The 27643-nt window shown below is 41.0% G+C and overlaps 1 protein-coding gene across 4 annotated transcripts in view; it reads right to left on the bottom strand.

The window, feature by feature from the left end:
- Window positions 1-325: 325 nt before the first annotated feature.
- The window catches only part of DNAJC27 (DnaJ heat shock protein family (Hsp40) member C27), a 29334-nt gene continuing 2016 nt past the window's right edge, over window positions 326-27643 (bottom strand). For 2 of the 4 annotated variants that reach the window (XM_037528410.2, XM_037528413.2), the window contains exons 2-7: window positions 25306-25388; window positions 21524-21593; window positions 17503-17667; window positions 16807-16929; window positions 12677-12837; window positions 5715-9601 (exon numbers count right to left, since the gene is read on the bottom strand). In XM_037528410.2, coding sequence (XP_037384307.1) covers window positions 9469-9601; window positions 12677-12837; window positions 16807-16929; window positions 17503-17667; window positions 21524-21593; window positions 25306-25388 — 735 coding nt within the window. In that variant the 3' untranslated portion in view covers window positions 5715-9468. Of the gene's footprint in view, window positions 775-1606; window positions 1768-5714; window positions 9602-12676; window positions 12838-16806; window positions 16930-17502; window positions 17668-21523; window positions 21594-25305; window positions 25389-27643 lie in introns of those variants that run through there. The other 2 variants (XR_008554129.1, XR_005128460.2) reach the window with 2 other exon arrangements.

Here is a 27643-nt window from a genome sequence, read left to right as displayed (position 1 = left end):
GAAGGACAGACATCTGGGCAACGTTAGGGTTCTGCCAACAAGGAAGGGGGGAGGATGGTTCTGGATGGGCCATCAACAGGGTCGGCTCTGGTGTTCCTCAAAGGCCAGCCAGATTCCTGGCAAAGGGATGCTTTTGTCATGTTTCTAAGGAGCTTCTGTAAACCAAGGAAATACTTAGACAAATTTCATAAATTTACCAAGACTTGACTATTTGATAACCTATACTTTTAAATTTTCTTATTCTCAGTGAGCCCCCCCTCCTTTTATATCAACATTCAATTGTATTCTGTGACTTAAAAATATTCACTTGGGAATTGTGTGGTGGAAGTTTCTATAATCTATTTCACAGTTAAGCAAGAGGTCATTGATTCATCAAACACTTGCTATGCTTTTATTGGGCACTGAGGGCACAAACGCAGAAAAGCTAAGGTCCTTGTGTGCCAAGAAATCACATGTTGGGGAGAGTTGCCCTGCTGAGGGAACAATATACTACATGTGCCTGGGCAAGAGAAGAGTCCGGAGAAATGTCAGAGGAAGAGGCATTTGAAGTGGATATAAAAGCTCAGCAGGGGGAGAAGCAAAGGGGAGAAGGAGAGAAGGTGTGTCTTAGTTTTGGGTCCTATGACGAAATACCACAGACCCGGGTTCAAACAACAGACACTCATTTCTCACAGTTCTGGAGGCCAGAAGTCCACGGTCACGGTGCCGGTGGAGTTGGCTGTTGGTGAGGGCTCTCGCCTGATTTCCAGATGCCCACCTTCTTGCTGTCTTCACCTAGTGGAGAGAGGATGCACTGGTGTCTCCTCTCCTTATGAGGACATCATGGGGCGCCACCCTCATCTAAATCTAATTACCTCCAAATAGCCACGCCTCCAAATACCATCACATTGGAGGTTGGGTTTTTAAGTCTGGGATTTGGGGGGACACACAAATATGTAGTACGTGACAGCGTGTCAGGTTGCAGGGACATCTACCGAGGCACAAGACCTTGAGGAGCACAGTGAATACAAAGAACACCAAGAATTCCATGTGCCTCGAGCACAGGGGAGGGTAGAGGTAAAATGTGGAGACACAAGATGGGAGGCTGGAGGATGCCAGGCCAACGCTGTGGCACAGAGCTTGGACTCTAGAGTCAGGACCCAGTTTGAATCCAGATTCCACTCTTACTGTAACTCAATTTTATTTTTTTTTTTTTTTTTTTTTTTTTTTTAGAGGCATGTTTTTTTTTTTTTTTTATTTATTTGTTTGTTTCTTTGTTTATACATGCACTGGGTACAGTCAGAAGCGCGGGAGGGTGAGAGAATTCACCAGAGCCAGAGCGGGGAGCAGAACAGGCAGGGGGACCGAAGTACACTGCTGAGGGGAGCAGCGGGCGGCAGGAGAGGTCTGCGCGCCATGTGGGACCCTCCTCTGGTGGCCGGGGAGCTGCCGGGGATCGAACCGGTGCCGCAGAGGTCGCCGGCAGCTTCGCAACCCAGCGCTCAACCGCTGCGCCACCAGGGAGGCCCTGTAACTCAATTTTATTTCTCTTCTTCTCTGGAGGTGGTTAGAGGGCAGGGGAGATGGTAGAGCTACAGGTAAGAGGTCTGGGGGACCTAGTACTTACTGACTTCATAAAACTTCATAAAGTCATGGGCTTCTGACCAACAGCCTCTTATGATGGAGGAAACTGAACCTCAAGTGAATCCACGCGCCCGTGGCTTCTCCATTCACACACAGGAGAGTTAAGACTATCCAGGTCTTCTTGCTTTAACTCCAGTTTCTGTGCTATATGAGAGAATGAGTTTAGGGACATGTGGCTACATTAAGGGAATTTAAAATTCCAGCCAGAGAGCACGGATTATTTTATTAGCTTTTCAAAAAAAGTTTCAAGTGACTGACAGCTTCCCCCCCGTAGTCTGAGGTTTCTACTAATGTAAAGAATCAAGATTTAATGATAGGGCCTCCCCGGTGGCGCAGCGGTTGAGCGCTGGTCTGCGAAGCTGCCCGCAGCCTCTGCAGCACCAGTTTGATCCTCAGCCGCCGGGCGAGGGTCCCACATGGCGCGCAGACCTCTCCTGCCGCCCGCTGCTCCCCTCAGCAGTGTACTTCGTCTGTCTGCCTGCTCTGGCTCTGGTGAATTCTCTCACCCTCCCATGCTTCTGACTGTACCCAGTGCTTGTATAAATAAATAATAAAAAAAAAAATAAGTGCCCTTTACCTAGTTTAAAAAAAAAAAAAGATTTAATGATAGCCCAGAGGTTCCCACGAGCAGCTACGGAATGAGTCTTTTTTTTTTTTTTTAAACTGGTGCACTATTTAATTTGGGTTTCATATAATTTTTGTAGGTGATTAAAACAGATTAAAACAGATTAAAACTCAAATTCATTGGGAGAACTCAAACAATGTAGACAAGGATAGAGCAAAAATCAAACCATTCCAACCCACTGCTTTGGGAAAGACGGACATTTTAACAATGTTAATACTTCCAATCCATGAGCAAGGAACATCTTCCCACTTCTTAGTGTCTTCAGTTTCTTTGAAGAACATCTTGTGGTTTTCATTATACAGGTCTTTCACCTCCTTTGCTAAGTTTATTTCCTGGAACCAGGTCTGTGTCTCAGGCTGGGCACTGTCCCCACTGGTGCCTGAGAGCAGGGGGGAGTGATGTGGGGCGTTATCACCTTCTGATATAAATTGTCATCTCCCTTGGGAGGCAGAACTGCCTGATATGTGGCTTTTATAAGGAGTGATGTTGTGTGAACTTATAAATATATCCTAGCAAAATGTCGTTCTTAACCATTTTTATATATAGGGATCCCCCGACGGAGCCCGCTAGAGTTATAGGATTCTGTCAATAAAAAACATTTGACAAGCACGGACTTGGTGCTTTTCTATTTGTCCCCTGCTATCAGAATGGAGATAGCTGGCTTTTATTTTCCTTGTGAACCACTAAGATGCCTAATGTCACTTTACAATTTATTAACCATTTTTTATTTCAAATTCTGAAAGCAGCAGAACATCCACATCCTGTTATCTGAGGCATCTAGGCACTTCCTGTCTTAATTTCTGTCAACCGTAACAGACCTTACATTCTTCCTAGCACAAATGCTTTGATGGGCTGCATCTGAAGATTTTTGTAATTATTATCAACAACTAATTGTTTTGGATGTAGGGTAAAGTATCAGGCTTTTCTGCCCTCCCACCATTAGGACTGATGATGGATCCCTGCGGTCCTGAATACATGCCTGATGGCAGGCACCTGGAGTGCAGTGTGGCCATACGTAAGTGGATATCCCTGTGCTGAGACTGGGCTTATAAGGGCGGCGTCACGGGGATGCCAGCAGAACAAGAGCAGAACCACGAGAAAAGCAAAACCATGAGAGAAGCAGAGACCACCAGAGAGCCCAGAGAGAGTGAAGACTTGCTGGGGGCTGGGAGGCCTGCCAGCTTCCCTGCTCCACAGCAGCCCTGCCTGCTGTGTACCTGGTAAATCCCAATAAAAGCCTGAAAAGCCACGGAGGGCTCCAGGACTCCTCTACCTGTCTGCTCCAATCATAGCAAACCTGCTCTGTGCCCATTCCTGCCCCCTACAAGGGAGAAATAATTTTCTTAAAGTCATAGCAGCTGTAGGAACAGTCAGCTGATCAGGTATGAGCAACAGATATCAGAGACACACTATTTAACTAAAACAACAACTTAGACTCTCAATGCTTTTCCTCAAAATAAGCACCACCTCAACAACTCTCTTGGAAGAATATAGTAGTATTTTAATTATAAATATAAAACCATATAAAGAAATCCCTAAAATCTGGAACAATATCCTCTAGGACAATATGAAAAGAGTAAGCTTTGTAGATTGACAATGGTTATCAAAAAAATCAATACAGCATTTTAACAATCTACAATGACCTTGAGTATGTAGTAGCAAAAAAATGCAGATCTGCTTCTTCAGAAATAAATCTATAAGAAACAAACCTGGAGGGCTTCCCTGGTGGCCTAGAGGTTAAGTCTCAGTGCTACCACTGCCACAGCCTGAGTTCGACCCCCGGCCAGGGAGCTTACCCACATGGCGCAGCAGACCTCTCCTGTCCCCACCTGCTGCTCCCCTCAGCGGTATATTTCAATCAATCCACCTGTTCTGCTCCCCACTCTGTCTCTGGTGAATCCTCTCACCCACCACACCTCTTACCTATACCCCAGTTCTTGTATGCATAAATAAATAAATCTTACCAAAAAAAAAATAAACCTATAGGAAAAAAAGAGCCTTTCTTCAAAACTTCACGAATAACTTTTGGTGGGGGTCATAAGGTAGACTAGACAGACGGTCAATATAGAAAGCTGTACACATCTGAAACTTAAGCAGTTACATTATTCCCACAGTAAAACATTTCACAAGTAAAAAGTGTAAGAATGCATGCCCCCTTGAGCAGGGCTTTTTGTTGATTCTATGTTTGCTACATCCCCAGGGCTTAGAACAGGGCCCGACACATAGTAGGTGCTTAGTAAATACATGGTGAATGACTATTTTAACAATAAAGTTTGATTAGAAATTTAAGAAATTAGAAGTGTCCCTAATAGGATCAAATAGAAGCTACAAAGTTAGGTAAACTTTTGCTATTAAATGAACTCTGAAACAAATTAAATAAACTAATTTCTCAATCTACTACTGGTTATCACTGTCTTGCAAAATAGCCAAAGACTCCAGGTGAGAAACAGCAAGTGAAGAGATATGCTGTAAGTGTACTTAGGGCCTTCTGCCTGTTCTGCTCCCTGCTCTGTCTCTGGAGAATTCTCTCACCCTCCCGCACCTCTGGTCTGTACCCCAATGCTTGTATAAATAAGTAAATCTTAAAAATAAATAAATAGAGATATGCTGTAATATGTAAAATGTACTTAGCCCATATTTTACCTGCCTACAACCAAAGCTTTCTCATTCCTGCTTATGATCTTTGACGATGTCTCTGTTGCAAGCAACAGAGAGCAAACTCTCACATCAGCTGAAAACAAGGGGTGGAGATTTAGTGAAAGGACTCTGGGGTGGCCAATGGCTTGAAGAACCACCACTGCAGGGGACATAAGGGACTGGCTGGAAAGTTTCCATCACCAGGCCTCTTTCTCAAAGTCTGCTTCACTCTCTCCAGTTTTTTCCGTGGGGTGGAATCAAGGTCGCCGGCATCTGCAGGACTCCTCCTCTCTTCCTCTCCTGAGAAGTAGCTTCTTTTCCTAGATCCAGTTAGAAAGATCCCAGGGAGGGACACCAATTGGTTCAACTTGGATGACATCCCGTCTTGTGAACCAATCTCTGTGGCCAGCGAGGAAGGGTGGGACACTGGAAACTCTGGCAACTCTCCTTTAGGACATGTTGGCAGTACCGGGCGGGCAGAGCAGTTCCCCGCAGTGGGATGGGCATCCTCAGGCAGGGACACATGTTGTTCATAATGAAAATTAAAGCTCTCAACGTAAAACCTCAGAGTTAGCCGCCTTCTGCGGGTTGGCCTTATGAGGCTTTCATTTACAAATTCTGGTTCACAAAATAGTCTGTTATTAAGGCTTCTTCTTGTCCAGGGAACAGCTAACTGAATTATTAAGTTATTCAGCCAAGATCTGCATTATTAGAGTGAGATAACAACAGTTCCATCTGAATTAAAATGGCAAACATAACATTATCATCTTTCTTTAAGAGATCAAAACACTTTCATCACAACTTAATAAGGTCAGAATAGTCTGATGGCTGAGGAATAAAATTTTCTCCATTTTACCAACTGGGAACTAACACCAGATATCCTGTCTATGGTCTCCGTGGATAAGGGGCCGGACTGGCTTCTGGAATGGCATTAATGGCCAGCGTCTCCACAAATAAGGGCAGCCCCCAGAGCAGTGTTTGATATTTGGCTTTATTTATAAAAATACACAACTTAAATAATATGACACTCTCTATACAAGACATAAACAACTGTTAGATTTAACATTTTCAGTTATTTCAACAAAAAGAAAATATGTAAATTACCTCGTTAGAGCAAAGGGTCTTTTAGAGATTCCGCATTCACAGTCAAAGGGGAAGAACACCCCAAATAATTGTTGCAAGAAGTTCACTCAGTCGGTTCTAGCTCTCCCACAAGCCTCTATTGCACAGTTTACGATCCCACTGCTTGTGAGACCCAACCTAACTTCTCCACACCGCAGACTTAAGCTATTGTCTTCTCTAGAAATGTTGAGTGGGGAAAAAAAATCAATGTACAAACAGTATCAACTGCTTGTACTAAACACCAACCATGAGAAGTAGGAACTTTTCTTCACTTTGCAAAATTTGCAGTGGATGGAGGTTAGCTATATTTTGCAGCTAAATTCATTTTCAAAAGTTTGACACAAATGGCCGACTCAGAGCTAGTTAGATGGAGTTCAGTGGAGAAGAGGGTGACTCCCACTGAAGCCAATTTGAAGAAGAGCCCTGTCACTGTCCAAGGCCACGTCAGCTCGACCTTTCCTAAAACAGGACAGAAATGCCTCCCTCTCCCCTTAGGTTTTGTCATTTTCAGTGAGGAGCAGCTACTTCCATACAGACTCAGCACTTACAGGGACTGTTACTAACTCTGGTTCCCACCAGAGATGCAGCTGCCTCTCTATGGCTCATTTAACTAACAGTGAATTAGGTACCAGTTTATGAGCAGAAAGAAATACTTAACAGTTGAGACTTCAGTACATGAAAATACACGAGAGTGAGCTTCCTGAGGTAAACGTCAGCCTTCAAGAATAGCGTACAATCTACAGAAGTATCGCAGCTTATCTTGGGCAGTCACACAACACCCCCAAGTCTGGACTTTTAAGTTTATAAACTAACAAAACCAAGGGCACATCTATGTAAAATGAAAAAGTGCAATGCTGAAATAAAAGAAATGTTGACAGTTGAGAATATCAACTCAAAGGAGGTGAAAGAGGAGGGCTGGATGGGGGACAGAGGAACAAAAGCAGGGTATATTTTAAAGTGCTTAGGTAGGTTGGTCGATTATTTTGAAATGCCTCTGGGGATTTCTAACAAGTTTCAAAGGTGTTAATTCTGGGTGACTCAGATGGGAATAAATGGCTTTTCTTTAATAATAGCTGTTCAAACTTTTATTCTTTTTTGAAAACCAAAATTAAGAAATTTTTTTTAGCCTTAATGAAATTATTCTGCTAGTTATTAGCCTTAATGATGTATTTTTGAAATTTTAACTGACTAAAGAATTATAGTATGGTGAACTACAAAATACATGGTCACACCAAGAACATAAATTAATACACAAAGGCCTGTAAAGTTTTATATGAAGTTTATATCCAAAAAACTTTTCATTGCAAATCATGCTTTATTACCTCTTTTTATTCTACTTAAGGTTGATGGAAATTAGAAAATTCTGAAGCTTTCTTTTCTTTTACTTAAATGAAGCAGTACACGGCCATCCTTAATGTTAAAAATGAAGGCATTGGGGAATGAACCCAGGACTTCCAGAATTCAGCTCAGGCTAACTTTCAACAACTTACTCATTAGACAAGGATAGGACCAGAAGCACTAAAGAACTCTCTGCTTTACCTGCTCATCTGCACAATATAGCTGAACAAGGTGACCTCTAGTCTTTAACAGCAGTGGGGAAAACTGGCCGCTGCCGTCACACAGAGCGGTCACGTCAACTGGGCTGATGCTGCCGTGCACGAGCCCACATTCATGACTCCCAAATTCTGTTGGAGAACAGATAATTTTAGGTGTGATGACGGCTGTATACAAATTTTAGGCCCAGAGGAACTTTGGGTTGGAGTTCAGCAACACTGTCAACTAGTTCGAATGAAAAGGCCAGAGGAAAATCTCACATCTCAATTCATAAGACAAGCATTTTCAGTATCACTAAGGTGAAAACTCTTACTAGAAAATAATTTTCTTCAAAGAAGCCTGAATGCAGTCACACCAGATGAAGGGGCTTTGGAGAAGGGAAGGGTCTAGAAGACTGTAGTGGGCCCCAATTAAACAAAAGTGGGTTTTCTTCTTAAATAGTAAGGGAGATGCTATTTGGCAGTCAATATGGGGTAACTGTTTAAAATTCAAGGATAGTAACATTTTATATACTTTAAAGCCCAAAATAGTACAGCGTGGTCACAGGTAAAAACATGAATGACATAAAGAGCGGGTGAGACTGGCTCCTTGATCTGAAGAAAGGCCAGCCCTAACACTTGATCCTTATCCATCCCTTGCATACTGAGGAGGACTAACTATGGCAAGAGAATACATTTCACTTTGTGAAGTTAGTTTTCATAATCTATAGTTTAAAACTATTACTACTCAGAAATTTGGAGCCCAAGCAAGAATTCTTGAGATTCCTCCCACATAGAAAGCATTAAGATCTCCTGCTCTAGCACCATCCAAAGGACCCACAGTTGTGGCTAGTCAGTGAGGCCCAGGGGTCAGGTCTTGTAAGGAGGAGACAGTGGCCAGAAGCCAGGGATCAAGAAGAGAGAAATGACAGCATATGTGGTGGAGTAAGAAAACGAGTGGGGAAGAGAAGAGGCAGGAAAGAGGGAACTAACACTAATGAGGAAGCAAGGAGGCCTGACTGGCAGAGTAACATTCCTGCCTTACACCCGTCTGCAGCCAATGATGCAGAAGCAAGGAAAGGCAAGGCTTGGTCTCACACCGGCACTGTTCCGAGGCATCAAACACGCTGGAGCCAGGTGGGCAGTGCCTCAGGCCTTGCCATCCAGGGACGCGTATACAGTCTGGCGTGGCCCTGGGGTCTGACTCCTAACTTCTACTGCTCCCTACATGCATTCTCAGGGTGGAGAAGCCTGCAAGTCCAGGGGCAGCACTAACACTGCATTACCAGCATGTGGCTGCTGCGCCTGGCTGGTTTAGGACTGGCTTGTCTCTCCCCCTGGTGGTTAAAAAAGGGGAGCAGACTGAATGTCACAAAGGGCTGTTCAATTCAGAAACGTATTGCATCCTTCCACAAGCTTCCAAAGGACTGCCAAGCATTCATTAATAGTAGATTGATGGTAAATTGTAGATCCAGGACCTGAGGCGCTCACTGTGAAGGGAGCAGTTTGCTTGGGAGGTCACACTAAATTTTCAGCTTTTAATATTGTCTGCTTCCATTTTTGTGGTTTCTTCTGATGATAAATTAAAAGAAAAAAAAGTGAAGGGCCCTGTAGTCCTCCGTCCCTCCTACAGAAACCCCAGGGACTTTCAGGAGCCAAGGGCCTAAGGGATGCCGCAGCAACAGCTTACAAATGAAAGAGAAAAGAAATTCAGATTACTTGGAAATAAGAGATGAGTGACACGTAAGTGGCCCTTGGGCCTCTTCTGTACAATGCCCACGAAATGACAACCGCCTGAATTATGGACTCACAATGACAGCACATGAGTGAAAAGCACAGAACCATTTGGTGGTGGGAAAATCCATGCTGGCTGGTTCACCTCTATAAAAGTCTGCTTGCTCTCGTGGCCCACACTGTTTTCTCTCTTTCCTACTTGATGCTTTTCAGAAGGGCTGTCCGGGCATTCACAACTGCTTTGAAGGCATCTTCACTGCCAGGGGCCACACACTTGTCAGGGTGCAGAAGCACAGCGAGTTTCCGATACGCTTTATTGACTTCATCCCTAAGGAAAGCAGCAAAGTTCTATGTTAGTAATAGCCACTGCATTTCAGTTATCTGGATAAAATACCTCTTGCTGTAAGCACATTCCCTTTCTCAAAGGTTGGACTAAAGGACTGGGAAACAAACAAACAACAAATCATGTGTCCTAAAGAAGTAGGAAAACTTGCAATGCAAAATGAGTAGGTAAATGCTAATGGACCTCCTGGTAAAAGAACCATCAGGGGAAACTAGAGGTGCTCACCACCACGCAGGCATTCAGGTGAGGAAAAGAAGCCCCTGGAGTTGGTCTGAGAAGGTAGGGCTCGGGAAGCTGTAGGGGTACAGCCATGGGGAGAGGACCAGTGGACATCAGGAGAGAAGCATGGACTCTGCTTGGGGGTCTATGGGGAAACCATGCCAGGAAGCACAGGAAACAGAGTTGGCCAGGGAGCAGGCATCAGAAAGGCCCCTGAAGGCATGACAAAAAAATTGGACAAAAAAAAAAAAGAGTAACAATGGCAGGTGTTTCATAACAAAATGATGCTGGGGAAACTGTTGTTGAAATTAGCACTCAATCAAGAGGTTGCTACGATAACCCAAGCAAGAATACAAGAGTTTAGATTATGGTGCTTATGGGAGCACCAGGGAAGATAAATAAAGTATGAAGAAAGATACAGCAGAAGAGATGATAAACTGTGGAGACTTCTCTACAGACTGTGGAGAAGACATGAGGGAGAGGGGTTGGAAAGAGTTGCAGTGTTATGGGGAACTTTAGGCCCTGAGAAGTTGGTAATACCACTGCCCAAGACAGGGACTCCCTGAGACCACAGAAGAAACAAGAAATTAATATTATGCAGAGAGGAAGGAAGAGTAACAGTGAACATTCCCCAGAGGCCAGCAGAACTGCAGGAGACCCCTAGGCCTGACTCCTCTGGGGGGAACAGGTTTGAGAGGGGTCTGGAAACCACATGTCCTGTCCTTCCACTTTCTCTTTACCATCTTAGCCATCACGCCTCCCAGAGGTTTCTATGTGCCCGAGCGCTCCCCTGGCCAGATGACCTCTGTCTGCCAGAGAGCTTACTTCCCGCCTTCCTTGCGATTCAGGGTTCCAGGGATCTTCTAAGCATGTGGTATGGTGCTTCCCCAACACCCTAGCTATTAGCCTTCATTTTTTTATCAGAAGGATTTCTAATTTGCCTCTCCACATTAGGGAGATGGTTTGAAATCCTGGATGTGACAGTCTTGTGTCAACTTGGAGACACTGAGGTCGTGGGCCATGTTACTTGTTCAGGGTGCAAGCACATATCCTAAGGCTTTTTCTGTTTAATGCTTTTAGATGCATCCTTCTGAATTTTCTTCTTTTAACCTTGCATGTAGCTGTTTCACATACGTAGTTTTGATGGTAGCTAACAAGAATCTCAGTCTCCTTCTGTGAAGAACTTGAACTGCCAGAATTCTTATTTTTCCAAAAGACCCCCATTCCTTCAGACATCTTCCCCATGGGTGAGGCCTGGACAGGGCCCTGCTAGTGACTCTGCTTCCTGAGGGAGCATGTTCACATGGACTTAGGAATTAGGCCTGGGCCTCTGCACTAACAGTGCCTTTCAAGAATTCTGAGTAGCAGGGAGATTTTCAAGGAAAAGTTTTGGAAAAACAAGCCTGAGTGTCATATGTAACAAATACATTAACTCTGCTGAAGATGAGGATTTTCTTAAAATGCAAGAACAATAAACACAGCAGCAAAAAAACATGAAAAATCCTCTGTAACTTAAAAAAAATGTTTTTGGTTTGCCCAAAAGTACTCAAAAGCACAGAAAATTAGTTTGATAAATGCTGAGGAAGAAAGAGAAGTACCTGTTTATATCGGTTAAAGATATGGAACGTGTGGAGGTCCTGATAGTTCGGTACATTCCAATTAACCACAGTAAATAAAGAAAGAGCTAAGAGTTTCTTTTTTCCTTAATGAGTATTATTCTAAGTTAATTAATAAGTAATAGCTTTTTTGGTTGTATGGTCACTATCCCTTGGAGATGAAATGGAAGACTTCAGAATGAGACAGTGGAAAAATTCAGAATGAGACTACAAGTGCCTAAAAGTACATGTAAAAGACACCAATTAACTCCGGGTTATGCATGTGAGCCCCCCTGAATGCCCTCACATGTTCAAGCACCCTCAATAAGGTGGGAAGTTGAGGGTAACTGTCTCTCACTGTTCCTCTTCCTTCTGGACTTAAAGACATTCTGGGAGACCAAAACAGGTTAAGAGATACTTAATGCTGACATGGTATTTCAAGACACAATTTTTTCTTTTGTGGGGATCAAGGTGAAAAAGTAGGAAAAAAGCAAGAGGAGAAAAACTGTGGGCAAAATAGAGAGCTCTGAGCAGTCTAATAGATACTATGTATAATAATAGTAGTAGTATATGGTTAAAAGTTATATAACCATATTGAAAAATGATTTATTCTTGCACGAACAACAAAAAATAGTGATTTTATTTTTCTTCTTCCTGAATGATTTTTTTGGCATTTAAAATAAAGTAATTTAACCAAAATATATACACAGATGAAGAACTGGCAGGATTTTTGAAAGAAACAGCAAAAACAGACAGCAAGAGGTAGACACATCAAGTTCAATTCTGCCACCTGCTCCTTGGCGCCTGAATACGTGATTAGTCTCATTGAGTTCTGATTTTCCAACATCTAAAATAAAATGTTTAGACAAGTTGATTGCTAATATTCTTTCCTCCTCTAAATGCTATGACTTAAGAATTCTCTTCTGTAAGGTTATTTTATTAAGGTTACATTGGCTTCAAGGCTCTTATTTAATACAAACATTAGCAGACATGCATAAACACAGTAAACCAGTTCAGAAAGAAGTTATGTGTGTACACGACACAGTTCCCTTATCAGGAAACCATGTCCTCTATTTTGTTCCTCTCATATTCAGTTACTTCAGTGAAGGAGAGTGGAGAGTCATTAAATAATTTATTTTTACAAATCTTCATAATTCTAGGCAACTACAAGATCTCTAGCCCCTATAATTTGGATGATTGTGTTTCTAAGAGAACTCAGCACTCAGGACCCTAGAGCACTGCTTACCTGGAGGCTCCAGGTTTGACTCCCAACATGTCCCAACTGTCTTTACTGTTTCGAATTCTGCGGATGGTGTCTGCTTGTTCTTTGGTGAAACTAGCATTGCTATTGGTGACAGGACGTTTCCCGCCATTTTCACATAAATCAACTATGGATAAATAGAAAGTCTGAAAAAAAAAAAAAAAAAAACAAAAACACCACACATCCCAGTAGAGAATTAATCTTGGGAAAACAGGAATACCTTTTAAGCATCAACTTAAGTAACTTTTAATTGCAATAACTTAAAATTCATGATAAAGCTAGTATGTACTTTGGAAGATTTTTTTTTCTTTTGTTACGTATAAGAAATATATTATACAACATTATGTAATTTGTAAATATACACGTGTATATATGTGTGTATATATATACTTAAACACTTTACTTAAAAAGTAAAAGGAATAAAATTTAAATGACTCATAATCCTACTCTTAGATAATTACACTTAAGGTTAAAATGTAGTAGATGAACATTGTTAAAAAATTTCAAATAGGCTTAAAAAATGTGTAAAATGAAAACTATTTCCCCTCAAGTTCCTCTCTTCAATGTAACCACTGTTAATAATTTAAAAGTATTGGGCCTCCTTGGTGGTGCAGGGGTTAAGATGCAACCTATGAAGCTATCCACAGCCACTGTAGCACGAGTTCAATCCCTGGCCAGGGAGCAACCCACATGGCACAGCAGACCTCTCCTGTCTCGCCCGCTGCTCCCCTCAGCAGTGTATTTCGTCCATCTGCCTGTTCTGTTCCCCACTCTGCCTCTGGTGAATCCTCTCACCCTCCCCATACCTCTGGCCTGTACCCCAGTTCTTATATACATAAATAAATCTTTTAAAAAAAATTTTAAAGTATCCTTCCAGAAAGTTTTACTATTTAATCTCTGTTTACAGAGATGATTATATTATTATAATTATTACAATGTAAATAAGACAAAATCAAGTTATTGCATGACATAAGTCTCTAGTAAGTGTATAGGCTGCAAAGAAAAGATTTGTTAAATTGAACCAGCAGGAAAGCACTACTTGTAAGTACTTAATTACAGAATAATTTTATTATACTGTTAGTCTTTTTCTTTAACAGACTAATTTATCCATTAGTTCTACTCAAGATTTATCTAAAGGATAAAAGTATCCCAAAAGTGGCCAGAGTTCATAGATGTTTCCTTGTGCTAGGTATCAAAAACTTTTCTTCTAGGCTATAAGTTATACTAAAATAAAAATACTCAGATTTCTGAGCACACAAGTATTCACTCTTAACACATATAGCTTTAGAAGAACAGCTATGGTATACTACACAGAACACTAAAATTAAAGCAAAAATCTTTACTATTTTATTATTTCCATGTGTGAGTTCTACCCATAATGGAGTAATGGATACTGGATGAGGTCTCCTGCCATATAAACTACCATAAAAGTGAAAAAATATTTATAGGCAGTGGACAAAGCAAGTGCAAGACTGTACCTCAGTTTTCCAACCTGGAACCTACTGCCTGTTCATGTCACAGATGACTGGAGTCTATGATGCCACTGAGCTAAGGACACACAGATTAGAGCTAGAGGATGCTGAAGTGGCTAGACTGCAGATCAGGGTGCTCAAGAGGGAGTTGTGTAGAGCTTGGCCCCTGGAATACACGTAGGGGGAGTTCCCCACTAGTCTGTAGCTTAGAGCTAGCCCATACATATAGAGGGTGAAGTGACCTGAGGCTAGCCAGGTAAGAGCTACTACAGCACTCAGAACAGAACTGATGTACTGGAGTCATGTGCTGGGGAACTGATGTGCTGGGGAAAGCCATCCTGGGGACACTAGAGTCTGACTTGCCAGAATAGAGAGACGGCCCTAGTACTTCATTAATACCCCCAGTATCCAGCTGAGACACCAGGGAAAGGTCATGCCTCAGGAGTTAGACTCACCCTAACAAAACCTAAACCAAGAGGTTTTAAGATCTGTAAGACAGAGGTGAGTCTAGCCAAATTAGAAGGCCTTGGGAAACCCTTTACTTCCTTAAGATCCTTGCTATTAAAGAAAAAAGAAAAAAATCAAATCTACGCAAGTTCATGTAATCTGCCCACAATTAAACAGCCTGCTGAAGCAAGAATCAACATTATTCTGAGGAAAACAAAAGAATATATGTATTTACCCTCTACAGTGTATTAGCCACAATGAATGGTGTTAAATCAAAACTCACTACTCATACAAAGGAACGAGAAAATGTGATCCATAGTCAGGAAAAAAATAGTAGTCAATAGAAACTATTCCCAAAATAGTTCAGCTACTATACTTAGCAGACAAAGACTTTAAAGCAACTATTATAGCTAATTCAAAGAGGCAAAGGAAAATGAATTCAAAGAATTAGAGGAAAACATACTCTTAATGAGTGAACAGATAAAGGATCTCAAAAGAAAACTAGGAAGGACAAAAAAATGCAGATTTTAGAAATGAAAGACACTGACTGAAAAATTCACCCATTGGACTTAGCAGCTTGATGAAGTCAAATCAACAGAATATATGCAATCTGAAAAATACAGAAGAAAAATAAACATCACTTTAAGGACTGTACAAAATCAAATGGTTGAATATATACTTAAAGTCCCAGAAGTAAAATATGGAGAATAGTGCAAAAAAAAATTGTTTTGGTAAAAAAAAAAAAAAAAACCCGAACGCCAAACCTCACCATATTTGATGAAAAAATACCTGCCCACAAATTCAAGAAAATCAACAAACTCCAAATAAGATAAATATAAATATAAATAGATCTATATTTGGGCACGGTCCAGCTGCTGAAAATCAAAGATAAGAGAAACTCTGAAAGTACCTGGAGGGGGAGAAAAAGACAGACCATCTGCAGAGTGAGTGAGTGTCGGGACGGGCGCCGACCTCTCCTGAGGCACGACTGAGGCCACAAGAGAACAGAGCAATATCTTTAAAGTGCTGAGAGAAATTTAATCTCTAACAGTTATTGTTTCCACCTCCTGGACAAGTCATTACTACTCCTAGATGCCCTTATATCTGAAATGAGAACACCAGGCTCAAGAGTCTCAAATGAGATGAAACACGTAAACTTTTCTAGAACTGTAAAATACTATTCAAATGGTTAAGTGTCACTGTGGCACATATATGGTTAAAAACGCCCATACTCGAAAGAATACAAAGTGGCAAACCAGCATCAACCTTATCTGGTCTTGAAATAGAAGCTACTGATGCCCAATTCAGTCTGTCAGGCAAGGATGAAGCTTGTCTTCTAGTAGGAGGAGTGACATCTTGTGAGAAGGAAATTCAGCATAAAATCCCACTCAATAATTAAGAACAACTCTTTATAGTATAGCTACATTATTTGAAATGCTAAAAATTCCCAAAATATCAGATATATTCGCAAGAAAAAATGCATTATTCATATCACCACTTACTTCCAAATGTATCTATAATTAAGAGTTGACTTTACTTTGTAACATTGTTTTAAATAGCCTCCTCCTTCCTTTAAAATTATTCAAGATTAGTAACTCTGAAAAAGTGACCATCCATTCAGGCTGCAATGTGAGTAGATTCTTCTATTATCTACCTAATTGGTAAGACCTAATTTTTGTATAGCTGGTTGGATTCTGCAATTACAATTGTCTATTGACTAACTGCATCCCTTTGGGCTACAATATAGAACTCTATTAGCTATGACAAGGCGATTTTGCCAAAGTAATGCTTCCATTTGATTACAGATTATAAATCTCACACTACGAGCCAAAGGTAGTTTTAAAGAAAATCTTTGTCTTGCTAAAGGAGGGTATCATAACCAATGTTAAACTTCACAGTCATCAGAATCATCTGAAGAGCTTTTTCAAAATTTAGATTTCTCATTGCCATTACATTGGGCCCCAGAAGGCACAGAGCTCAGCAATTGGTATTTTGGAGAATTTCCCCTGGGAATTTTGAATAGCAGCTAGGCTGGACCAGAGCTAATCAAGGGCATTTCTTTTTCTCTCATTCTCATACCAGCTTCTGAAAAGAAAGAACTATTCTAATGAGAAATTCTGAATTAGCTTTTTGCTTTCCCTGACTTAAAATTTGGTATGGTTAGCCTTGACACAAAATGACAAAATGCTAGGGTACCTGGAACATCTCATTGATTCCTTCTCCAGTCTGTGCTGAAGTTTCGAAGTACAGGAAACCTTTACTTTCGGCCCAGAGACGGCCCTCGCTCTCATCTACACAGCGGTGCTTGGTACAGTCGATCTGCAATACAAAGTTGAGAGAGAAGATTCCAACCTGTCCCACTAGAACAGGCCCTTTCTGGGGCCCTTTCTGGACTTATTCTATGCAAAACAACAACAAAAAACTATTTTTAATGATAAAATTACCAAGAGCAATAAAGACCAAAAATTACTAATACTGAACATAGATTGATTTTATGTGGCAAAACTACCAGTGTCTGCAACTACACTTCCCACTGTGCCCTATAAGAAAACTGCAGCTGTTCGTCTCTAAAAACTAGCGTGGTGATGTTACCACACTCGAGGCCACACTTTCCGCACACCACGGTTCACCTATACGGCCCCTCCTCCAGTCAGGTCAGAGCTCCACCATTAGGCCCCACCTCTCCTACTCAGTTACCAATATCCTTCCCCAAGAGTGACACCAGAAAGAAATGGATAAAAATCATGCTATATGAGATTTGTAAAAATTATTCTAGTTTTAGAGACATGTTTGGAAGGTTGTGTAAGGAATTTTCTGTTGTGTACCCTAAAACTCCGAGCAGTAAGAGGAATGAATCTAGAAAGTTGAGCATACCATTCCCAAAGAAATTACCTTATTGGCACACACTACAAATACAATATTCTCCATGTTTCCATGAGGTCCAAGATCCTGCTTCATTTCTGCCAGCCATGCATCAAGGGCATCAAAGGAATCTTTCTGCCCAACATCATAGACCAGTATCACACCCTGTGTGTCCTTGTAAAACTCGTTGCGAACCTTCACATGAAAGAATAAAAGCACAAAATGCAGACTTTTTGATTTTATAAAAATGCCTTTCATAGTCACCAACTTCACAAAGTGTGCTCTTGTGTGCAGCCGTAGTATTTGCGTCATGGTGTCGCAGTATCTACTGGTCTTTAGGGGACATCTTATAAATCAGCGTAATGTGATTTTAAAAACCTGTTAGTACAGAGGACTTGTAATGGAAACAACAGCCTCCTGCCCCACCCCTCCTTACCTCCAGTTCCTCTCCCCAGAGGCAATCAGTCTTTAATTGTTGTTAGATCTTGAAAGAACACAAATCTTATGAAGTGAGGCTCTTAGCAAGAACTCATAAGGTGAGTGAACAATTAAAAAGAACTTAAAGTGAAAGTGACACCAATATCAGTAATAGGTACAGCCACTTATCTATCACATCCCAAAGCTGGCTTCCCTGGAATCTTGGGCAGAGCTTCCTGTGAGTCTTAGGTCTGTAAACAAATTCTGGAATTCCAAACTCAGAGCCCAATGTAATATAATGTAAAAGAGGACCAGCTCTGGAGTTAGATGGATCTGGGTTCACACTTCCTAGTTGTGTGATCTTGGGCAAGTCACTTAACCTCTCTCCATGTCAGTTTCCTCATCTGTAAATGGGGATACTACTACTTACTTCACAGGATTATTATGAGGATTAAATGAGAGCATGAAGGCAGAGCACCAAAAGGCACCTGAACAATAATGTGTATTAGGCCCTTTTCCCTTCCTTCTTGGCATTCATTCTCTGACTGTCCTCCTCCGAACTGTCCTCCTAGAAATGGCCACTTGCCCCTGGGGCATGTCTACAATATTGGGCAGCATGAAGCACAGGGCAAACTAAAGTGGCAAAGGCAATGATAGGTTAAGTGAGTGATGGGCAATTGCAGATTGGGGGTTTTAGGCCAAAGTCCAGGAAGAACCTTGACAGTGATGTACTATATGTTCTTTTCAGAAAATTCCAGTGTATACCCAGAAACACTGACTATGTACTAAGAAATGGGGCCTCCCCGGTGGTGCAGAGGTTGAGCACTGGGTTGCAAAGCTGCCCACAGCCTCTGCAGTGCCGGTTCGATCCCCGGCCGCTAGGCGAGGGTCCCACATGGCGCGCAGACCTCTCCTGCCGCACCCGCTGCTCCCCTCAGCAGTGTACTTCGGTCCTTCTGCCTGTTCTGTTCCCTGCTCTGGCTCTGGTGAATTCTCTCACCCTCCTGCGCTTCTGACTGTACCCAGTGCTTATATAAATAAATAAATAAATAGATAGATAGATAAATAAATAAATAAATAAATCTTAAAAAAAAAAAAAAATGAAGATAACATGTACACATCAGGCATGAAGTGTCTATAGGTTTCTGAGCAAAGATACTACCTGAACCAAGAATGAAATGCCTGTTAATTTGCAGATTCTTATGACGTTATTCCCTAAAATTAAAACCAACAAAATCAGAAAAAATTGAAAGTGATGAAGACAATGTCTTCCTCCCTCAGTACTCAGGCCCTGTGCCCTCCTGCTGCAGTTACAACAGGAGTCTCCCGTCTTTCCTGAAACTCTTGCTACCTTGGCTCCCAAACCTCATTTTCAGGGTCTTAACTGATCTCATTCACCAACTCCTTTTCTCTCCATTGTTCCCTCCTGGCTGCCACCACAATCCCCCAAATCTTGCCATAGCGCCTTGTCCTTTTTCTTTTTTTTTTTTTAAATCCCAACTCAGCAACAACAACCACTTGGACAGTTTCCAGTGTGAAAACCTCCAAGATGAGCCCTTTCATCTCAGCTTCCGGACCCACATCTGGTGTCCCTCCACGGGATGGGAAGCAAGGCGCTGCACCCTCACAATGCACCATCATTGCATTACCCTCTGGGCCTTCCAAGTATAAGTACTTGAGACATTTTTTTTTTTTAATAAAGAGGGTTTTATTTATTTATTTTTTAATAAAAGATTTATTTATTTATTTATACAAACACTGGGTACAGTCAGAAGAGTGGGAGGGTGAGAGAATTCACCAGAGCCAGAGCGGGGAGCAGAGCAGGAAGACTGAAGTACACTGCTGAGGGGAGCAGCGGGCGGCAGGGGAGGTTTGCGCACCATGTGGGACCCTTGCCCAGCGGTTGGGGAATGAACTGGGGCGCTGCAGAGGCTGTGGGCAGCTTTGCAACCCAGCACTCAACCGCTGCGCCACCAGGGAGGCCCTTGAGACATTTTTTTTAACTGACTGACTGAACGACTGAATGTGCTATAGTAGAGAACAAAAGTAGAGACCGAAGGGGAAAAGAATGAATTTCAAAATGTAGATCATGATGTCCAGTGGGAGATTTGTGTATAAAGAGATTTAGCAAACGCAAAGGATTTCTCTTTCAAGAGACTCAATCAAGTTCACATCTGGACTCAGCAACTAGCTACCTATATAATCTTGAGTAAGTTTTGTTTTTTTAAATTACCTTGGGTCTTAGTTTTCTTCTTTGTAAAATGAAAAGTTCAAAGTAGAGGTTTCAGTTATCCCCGATGGTTCAATTATCCTTGTCTCCCAAACAGGTTTGAATGTTAGTCCTAACAGACTTGCTACATCCAAAGTTTAATTAAATAGGATGCATGGGGAATTGGGATTATCTCATTCTTCAGGCAGAGATGGCGTATTTTCTAGCTTATAGGTTTGAGAAAACTGTTATTTAAGCTGCAGAAAATTTCTCTAGACCCTGTAACACCAGAATTCAGCCATGAGCCCCAGTGAAAACAAGACTGGTGGTAAGATCCAAGCCATGCCACTCCCTTGCAGTCCTCTCTCTGACACTTTCTAAGATTGCTACCTCACATACTGAGTGGACTGCACTTTCTCAGCTCTGATGGAGGATAGACACCAAGGTCTGAGGAGGCCATCGGTGGTGAGAATCGCTGTGGCACTTCACAAGAGTGTGCTGAGCACAGGCACCCTTTGGCCAACGTGGGGCTGAGGAAGATGAAGGTTTCTGACTTGTCAAAAGGGAGAAGTTGAGATATAAATAGCAAATGTTTGATAAAAAAAGGGCAAGATTAAGCTCATTAAGGCTAATTCAGAGAAAAAGTATCTCAGAAGTGGTGACTTCAAGAACCTTCTATTAATTATACTTCTATTTTTATGAGTTGCTGGGGGAAAAAAAGCTATTATGATTTCAGTGTCTAATGATAGAAAGTAATAGAAACTCAGTGTTTTCCACTAGTCAGTATCTAGAATGCTGTGTTTCCTTCTCAGCTCCCTATCAGCTACCTAGAGATTATTCACAGAGGATGTGACAGGGATAGCTGTGGCAGCAATAAAAAAAAGTGTTACCTGGTAAGGAGCAGATTAACAAATATTAGAAAGGCTCTCATGTAGAATCACAGCCTGTGTTGCTCCCCAAACAAGACCAGAATCAGTGGTGGAGTCAAAGAAAGACAATCTTCATAAAGGAGAAATGGTCAAATGGAGTTTTTAATTCCATAAAGGATCAGCACTTGAAGCTGATCATGACATTCTCCGAGCTCTTTAGTCTGCTCCACTCAAAACTGCCCTGTGTACTCTATCACCCTTGGGTTCCTAACAGCCTACGTGACTCCTACTTACCCATCAACAGTCAGTTTAAGTGTTCTTTCAGCAGGACTTCCTGCACTCCCAGGTAAGCTGCACCTGGGTACTGAGCGCTCTGTCATCTGTTTAACATGTGTCTTTTCTGACATACTTATGCCCACGAGAACACGGGCTGTGTAGTTCTAGTATCCAGTATCAGAGATTTTGGGATCTCTTCCTAAACCCACTGACAGTACTGGATGTACTGGATATAGGTTTCTTCAAAAAAAAAAAAAAAAAAAAAAAAAGGCTTTCTTACCTCGTAGAAGAAGGGGTGTCCAGCCATATCAAAGATGTTGACTTTGATTTCTCGGTCTCTGACCTGTACCCTGCAATGGATAAATGAAAATAATTCCAAAGAAGGTCATGGTTTCTGCATTATCATTCATCATTTATTTCATTTACAAATTTCATAGTGTATATGTATGAAATTTTAAGAAGACTTTCTTAGTGCCTCTTCTTGATTCCATTTAATCTTTAAAACAGGAGTTGGCAACTTAACAGATGATCCTGCACCTAATTTTAAGAACAATGAACTTGAACATAAGCACCCAACCTCATTTACCTTCAATTTACGTCAAGATTCTTCAGTCCACACCTCTTACCTAACAAATGGCAGCTATTACTATGGTACAAAGAAAAAATTATTTGGGACAAATAGGAATAAATTAAAGTAAAAGAAAATGTTTTATTACTCTTAGCAAAACATCTTAATTACTATGGTCATGCCTGGTTACCATGTTGTACAATAACAAAGGCCTATTATTATTGACATCTATTAAATTTTCTTGTGAAAAACTGAAAACAGAGAAAAGAACAAAAAGTAACAATCATTCATATTACAGTTAACTACTGTTTTTGTTTTTTTTTTTTTTTTTTTTTATAAAGGCATGTTTTATTTATTTGTTTGTTTGTTTGTTTTGTTTATACATGCACTGGGTACAGTCAGAAGTGCGGGAGGGTGAGAGAATTCACCAGAGCCAGAGCGGGGAGCAGAGCAGGCAGAAGGACCGAAGTACACTGCTGAGGGGAGCAGCGGGCGGCAGGAGAGGTCTGCGCGCCATGTGGGACCCTCCTCCGGTGGCCGGGGAGCAGCCGGGGATCGAACCGGCGCCACAGAGGCTGCGGGCAGCTTCGCAACCCAGCGCTCAACCGCTGCGCCACTGGGGAGGCCAAGAGTTAACTACTGTTAATGTCATAGTATATTTACTTTTTTTAGTAAAGAAATTATCAGAAAATTATTGAACAGATAATTCAAGCAAAAGAAAAAAAAAATACAAAGATAAAAGTTTCAAAGTTATACCAAATCTAACACCTAGGAAAAAAAGTTCATTAATATACATGAACATCTCTGCAGACCTTTTATTCACAGGTAAGGCTGATAAACATATTTTTCTAAAAATGGAATTCTACTATTTAAAAATAAAAAGCATAAAATTTACATTTTATTGAATTTAACAAAAGCAAAAGAGACTGAAGTGATCTCAGAATTATTATTAAGCTTTTAAAAACAAATGTTTCCTCATCACAGGAAATATTATTTCAAAAAGAGACTATTCACAATTAGCTACAGAGTAGAGTCACTATGTTTTTCAAGTAAACATGTTTCAATTGACACAGCATTGGTATGTCTCCTATGGACTATGAGGACATTAGCACTTGCCTCAATGTCCCTATATCACCCCTGGCATATTTATTATTATTCCCTTGTTGATGTTTATAACATCCACTTTCTGTTTGAACCTTAATTACTACAGTAGTTTTACATTACTTGCATATTTAAATCAAACCAAGCACTAATCATCTTATGAATTCTTCATTCCTGACCATGTTTCATACATGACCATATTTCATCCATTCTAAGATGCATATTGCTTTCATTTTGACATCTGTAAAATCAAGATCCAGCTTATAGAAACAGAGTGTGAGGAAAGCAAAACAAAACAAAACAATAACAAGAATTTGAGAGCAACCAGAGAAATCCCATACAATAATTTATACTAGAACATTTTACCGTAAAAAGATAGGAGCTGAGAAGGGATGGGCTGAGAGTCAGGAAGTAACACAAATGTGTTCACACATTGAAACAAAGGAGGTCAATTTAACTCAGAAGCCAAAGAGGGGAAATTACCTTAAGAAAAATGGTAACACATTACCTTGAGGCAGCACTTTCCCAAGGTGTGGCCTAAATGCCACCTGTATCACAATTATGAGCCGGAAATTGTCAAAAATTCAGATTACTGGGCACCACCTCAGACCCAGTAATCAGAATCTTAGTGGTTGGGTCCTAAGAATCTGCACATTTCCAAGTTGTACAAATAATTTAGAATGCCGAAATTTGAGCTTTGCCGTACTAAAAACAGGAAGGATGGAAAAGGCATCTACTATTTTGATGGCCCAAAATTCTGCCTCCCAACTTTCTCCTCCTAGTGAAGATTATTCACAGAAGATGTAGTTGAAATGAGCTCTGTCATCTCCTGGATCCCACCCTGCTGACCACAGCTAGCTGAGCTGGAGAAAGGGATCCCCCCTGGGACAACTAAAACCTTCCCTGGATTTCCGATCTTGGGAATATTCGTTCTGACTCCTCTCTAAAAGGAATTTTACAATGTGAGCCTGAGAGCTGCTGGCAGCTGTGCAAAGGAAGCCAAAAGGCAGAAAGAGAGAGATGTAGTAAAATGATTTGGTTTTAATCTGTCCTTGGTTCCAGGCATCTCTGAGGCCTTGCCTCATCCCTGTAATTGGATTAAGTGAATTGATTCTTAGCCTTTTCTTCTCCTTGAGTTGGTTTGAGTTGGGTTTTTGTCAATTACATCCTCTTGAATCATAAGGGACAACCATGTGATTGTTGGATTGAATTGTTGAATGAACCACAGTTCTAAGGCATAATATGGTAATTCTCATTTCTTAGTTACTTAAATGGATTAAAAGCAAAACTGCCTTAAATAGGATATCCTACCATCTCGGTGATAAAATTCTGTGCCCTGAAGAACAGATAGCCCCACCACTTTAGTTTGCCTTCTTAAATTTTCCTCTTATATTCTAAACTTGCACACTTTCTGTTTAGATGTATCTTAACTTACCACACAAAAAATATTTATTGTGTGTCTACTATGTACAAACATGCACCAGGCACTTAGAGAGAACAGCCTCTTCTTCACAGGGCTTATAATTAGCAGGAGACATTAAACACATGCAAACAAAATAAGACAAGGCAGTTTGTGGTAATTATCACAAACAACATAAAGAAGCTTAAGATTTCTGTCATTTATAACCAAAAAGAGTCCTGACTGATAAAGGGGGTGTTTAGAAGGCCTTATGGGAACAGGAGTACTTCAGACCTTGAAGAAACTGACAAGTGGCAAGATGAGGGGGGAGAACATTTCAGGCAGACAGAATGAATAAGGGCACTGAGGTAGGAAAATGTGAGGGCAGCAGTTCCCTGCTGATAGAGCAAAGCATGCAAAGGAACCCAGTGAAAGAAGGAGAGAGGCAGGTTAGGGGCAGAATAGTGAGTGCCTAGAATTCCACCTTTATGGAGAGTGCGGTCTTCTTAATTCTACACTTTGGCAATATTATTTCTTGCTAATGTAGCTATCTCCCCGAGCTCAACCTACCTTTGATTGAGCACCAAATGAATACCCAATTTACCCAATTTTACTCTTCCAGATCATTTCTGCTAGATTCCAATAGGCTATAAAGGCCATGGATCACTAAAGTCCTTAGAAAATTTGCCATACAGTAGTTATACATTTTAGAGAGAATATTTCAAATTCTCCAAAAACATAATGACTGACAGAACAATTTTATATAGAAACATGTTACCTGCAAACATGTTGACTTGCTCATGGCTGCTGACTCTACACCCAACATACAACTAGAATCTAATGCCCAATGATGAGCAAATGACACGATCATTACTTATCTGTAAAAAGGCCTCTTATCTTTCTCTTTCTGAATTTATCTTCACAGTCTCTATTTCAAGAAAGATAATTTTAGAAGGGTTCTAATTTATAACCCCCTTCAAAACAATATACTCACTTTGTGACTCCATAGTCAATTCCAATTGTTGCAAGGTATTTAGACACAAATCTTTTCTCACAGTATCGCTTTATAATACAGCTCTAGAAAGGTAAAAAATACATGTCATTAGTAAATAAGCTCTGGGAAAGTATACAAAATAAGCACATTTTCTCATTATGATTCCTTCATTCACCACTATGGAAGTCTTTTCAAAAGTCAAAATTGTAAAATAACTGAAATGTATGCTCAAAGTGAAAATTTTAAAGAAACATTTTTATATTTTTCCCTTAATACCATATATGGGTCTTTTTCAGTTTGTTTATTTATTTATTTATTTTTGTGGAGCGGCTGGGGAGCAGCTGGGGAACGAACCAGGGCAGCGCCCCGCAGCCCAGGGCTCAACCGCTGCGCCACCAGGGGAGGCCCTCTTTTTCAGTTTAGTTCTCAATCCTCCTTTCTTCTAAAGATCTCTTCTTCCACTTTCAACAATATTACTAAAATATCTGTTTAGCCCTGCTCTCCCCACCAAGACCAGATCCACACCTCCATCCACGAGCTTCTATTCAGATGTCCATTAACATGTCCCAAAACATAAAAAAAAACTCATCCTGCTAACATCCTAGTCCTGCTAAAAACAACACCATTTTATCAATCACAGAGGATTAAAATAGTAAAGACATATTTGATTTTGAGTCCTTCTAATCTTCTTTTGACTGTTTCTTCCCTCTTTCTTTCATCCTGATTCCCATTGATAACACGTTGCTTTAGCTCCTCATCATCCACTCCAAGAAAATTGTAGGGAATTCTTTATTGGCCTTTCTGCTTCCTTTTCCGGTCAACTTTAATCAATATGGCTCACTAATAACATTATTCATTTCTGAACTCAAAAATCTTCAGTGGTTAACAAAATCCCTTTGTCCTTGATTCAAGGTCCTCCATAATCTGGTCAGCTCCCTGGCCGGCCACGGATCAAACTCATGCTGCAGTGGCTGGCAGTACCTTGAAAGTGCTGTCTTTAAGCCCTGCGCCACCAGGAAATGCCCCTTAAGCTCTATTTCTGCAAAACCCCAGACCTTGGCTTACTGACTTTCCATCTACTTGGAATACATTTTCTCCCTTTTTTCCAAATCTTACTGATCCTTTAAGGTCCAGCTCAAGTGATGAGCACCCTGTTTATGAGCACCCTTGCCTGCTCTAGACTCCTCTAGCACTCTGCATATGTCTTATTACACACTCATGCGCACTGTGTATTTGCCATCGGTCAACACTACCTTCTATTGTTAGTTATCTTTTCACATGTGTATATTTGCCTTATCTCTTCAGCTAGACAGCAAACTATCTGAGAGCAAGCCCCAGTATTTTACTTATTTATATTGTTTGCAGCAATTTGCTTCGCACCAAGAAAAACAATTTAAAATGACAAATATTATTAGTAAATAGTTAGCACTCACAAAACTTATAATTTACTTGAAGTGCTGATAATGGAGTTATTCTGCTCAAATCCTTTCATGATGAACCATAATCTAAGTTAAATAGAACAGTTACTTTAAAAAGTACTTAATAAGTTCATGGTGAACTGGAGGTAAAACTTCATTGGCGTCACTACTCCTTAGAGACTAACTGCACTTTTAAAAACACTTCATAGCTTAAAAGCACTTCTCGGATGTTTTCTTCCACATTATCCTTTTTCTAAATTATTCACGAGATTAAGAGGTCTGGAAGTTCCAGTGTGCTATTTAAACACTAGTCCTAAATGTTTAAAGAGACACGCATTTTTTTTTTTTTTTATGTTTTTATTTATTTATTTAGTTAGTTAGTTTTTGTTTGTTTGTTTATACATGCACTGGGTACAGTCAGAAGCGCAGGAGGGTGAGAGAATTCACCAGAGCCAGAGCGGGGAGCAGAGCAGGCAGAAGGACTGAAGTACACTGCTGAGGGGAGCAGCGGGCGACAGGAGAGGTTTGCGCGCCATGTGGGACCCTCCTCCAGTGGCCGGGGAGCAGCCGGGGATTGAACCAGCGCCGCAGAGGCCGCGGGCAGCTTCGCAACCCAGCGCTCAACCGCTGCGCCACCGGGGAGGCCCAAAGAGACACGCATTTAAATAATAGTATTAATAACTACTCCCTAAGACACAGAGACACAGGTTCCTGGCCCTCAGGATCTTACAAGCCAAGTTAAATAACATAATAAGGGAATTTTTTGCTTTCTCCACTTAGATTTTTTTAGACACTTTTTTAATGCGTTCTAATCAAACTCTTAACAGGCTTGAGTCTTTTTTTCTTCCTAAAATTCATCTGCAAGAACAGCTATCTGAGAAGAACTAATCAAAGAATGAAAAAGAGGAATGGGGCAGGGC

Source organism: Talpa occidentalis, unplaced genomic scaffold, assembly GCF_014898055.3.
Source record: "Talpa occidentalis isolate TD23 unplaced genomic scaffold, MPIMG_talOcc4v2.1 talOcc4.5, whole genome shotgun sequence".
Classification (NCBI taxonomy): Eukaryota; Metazoa; Chordata; class Mammalia; order Eulipotyphla; family Talpidae; genus Talpa; species Talpa occidentalis.
The sequence above is the reverse complement of the archived record's forward strand: the minus strand, read 5'-3'. Positions and strand labels throughout refer to the sequence as shown.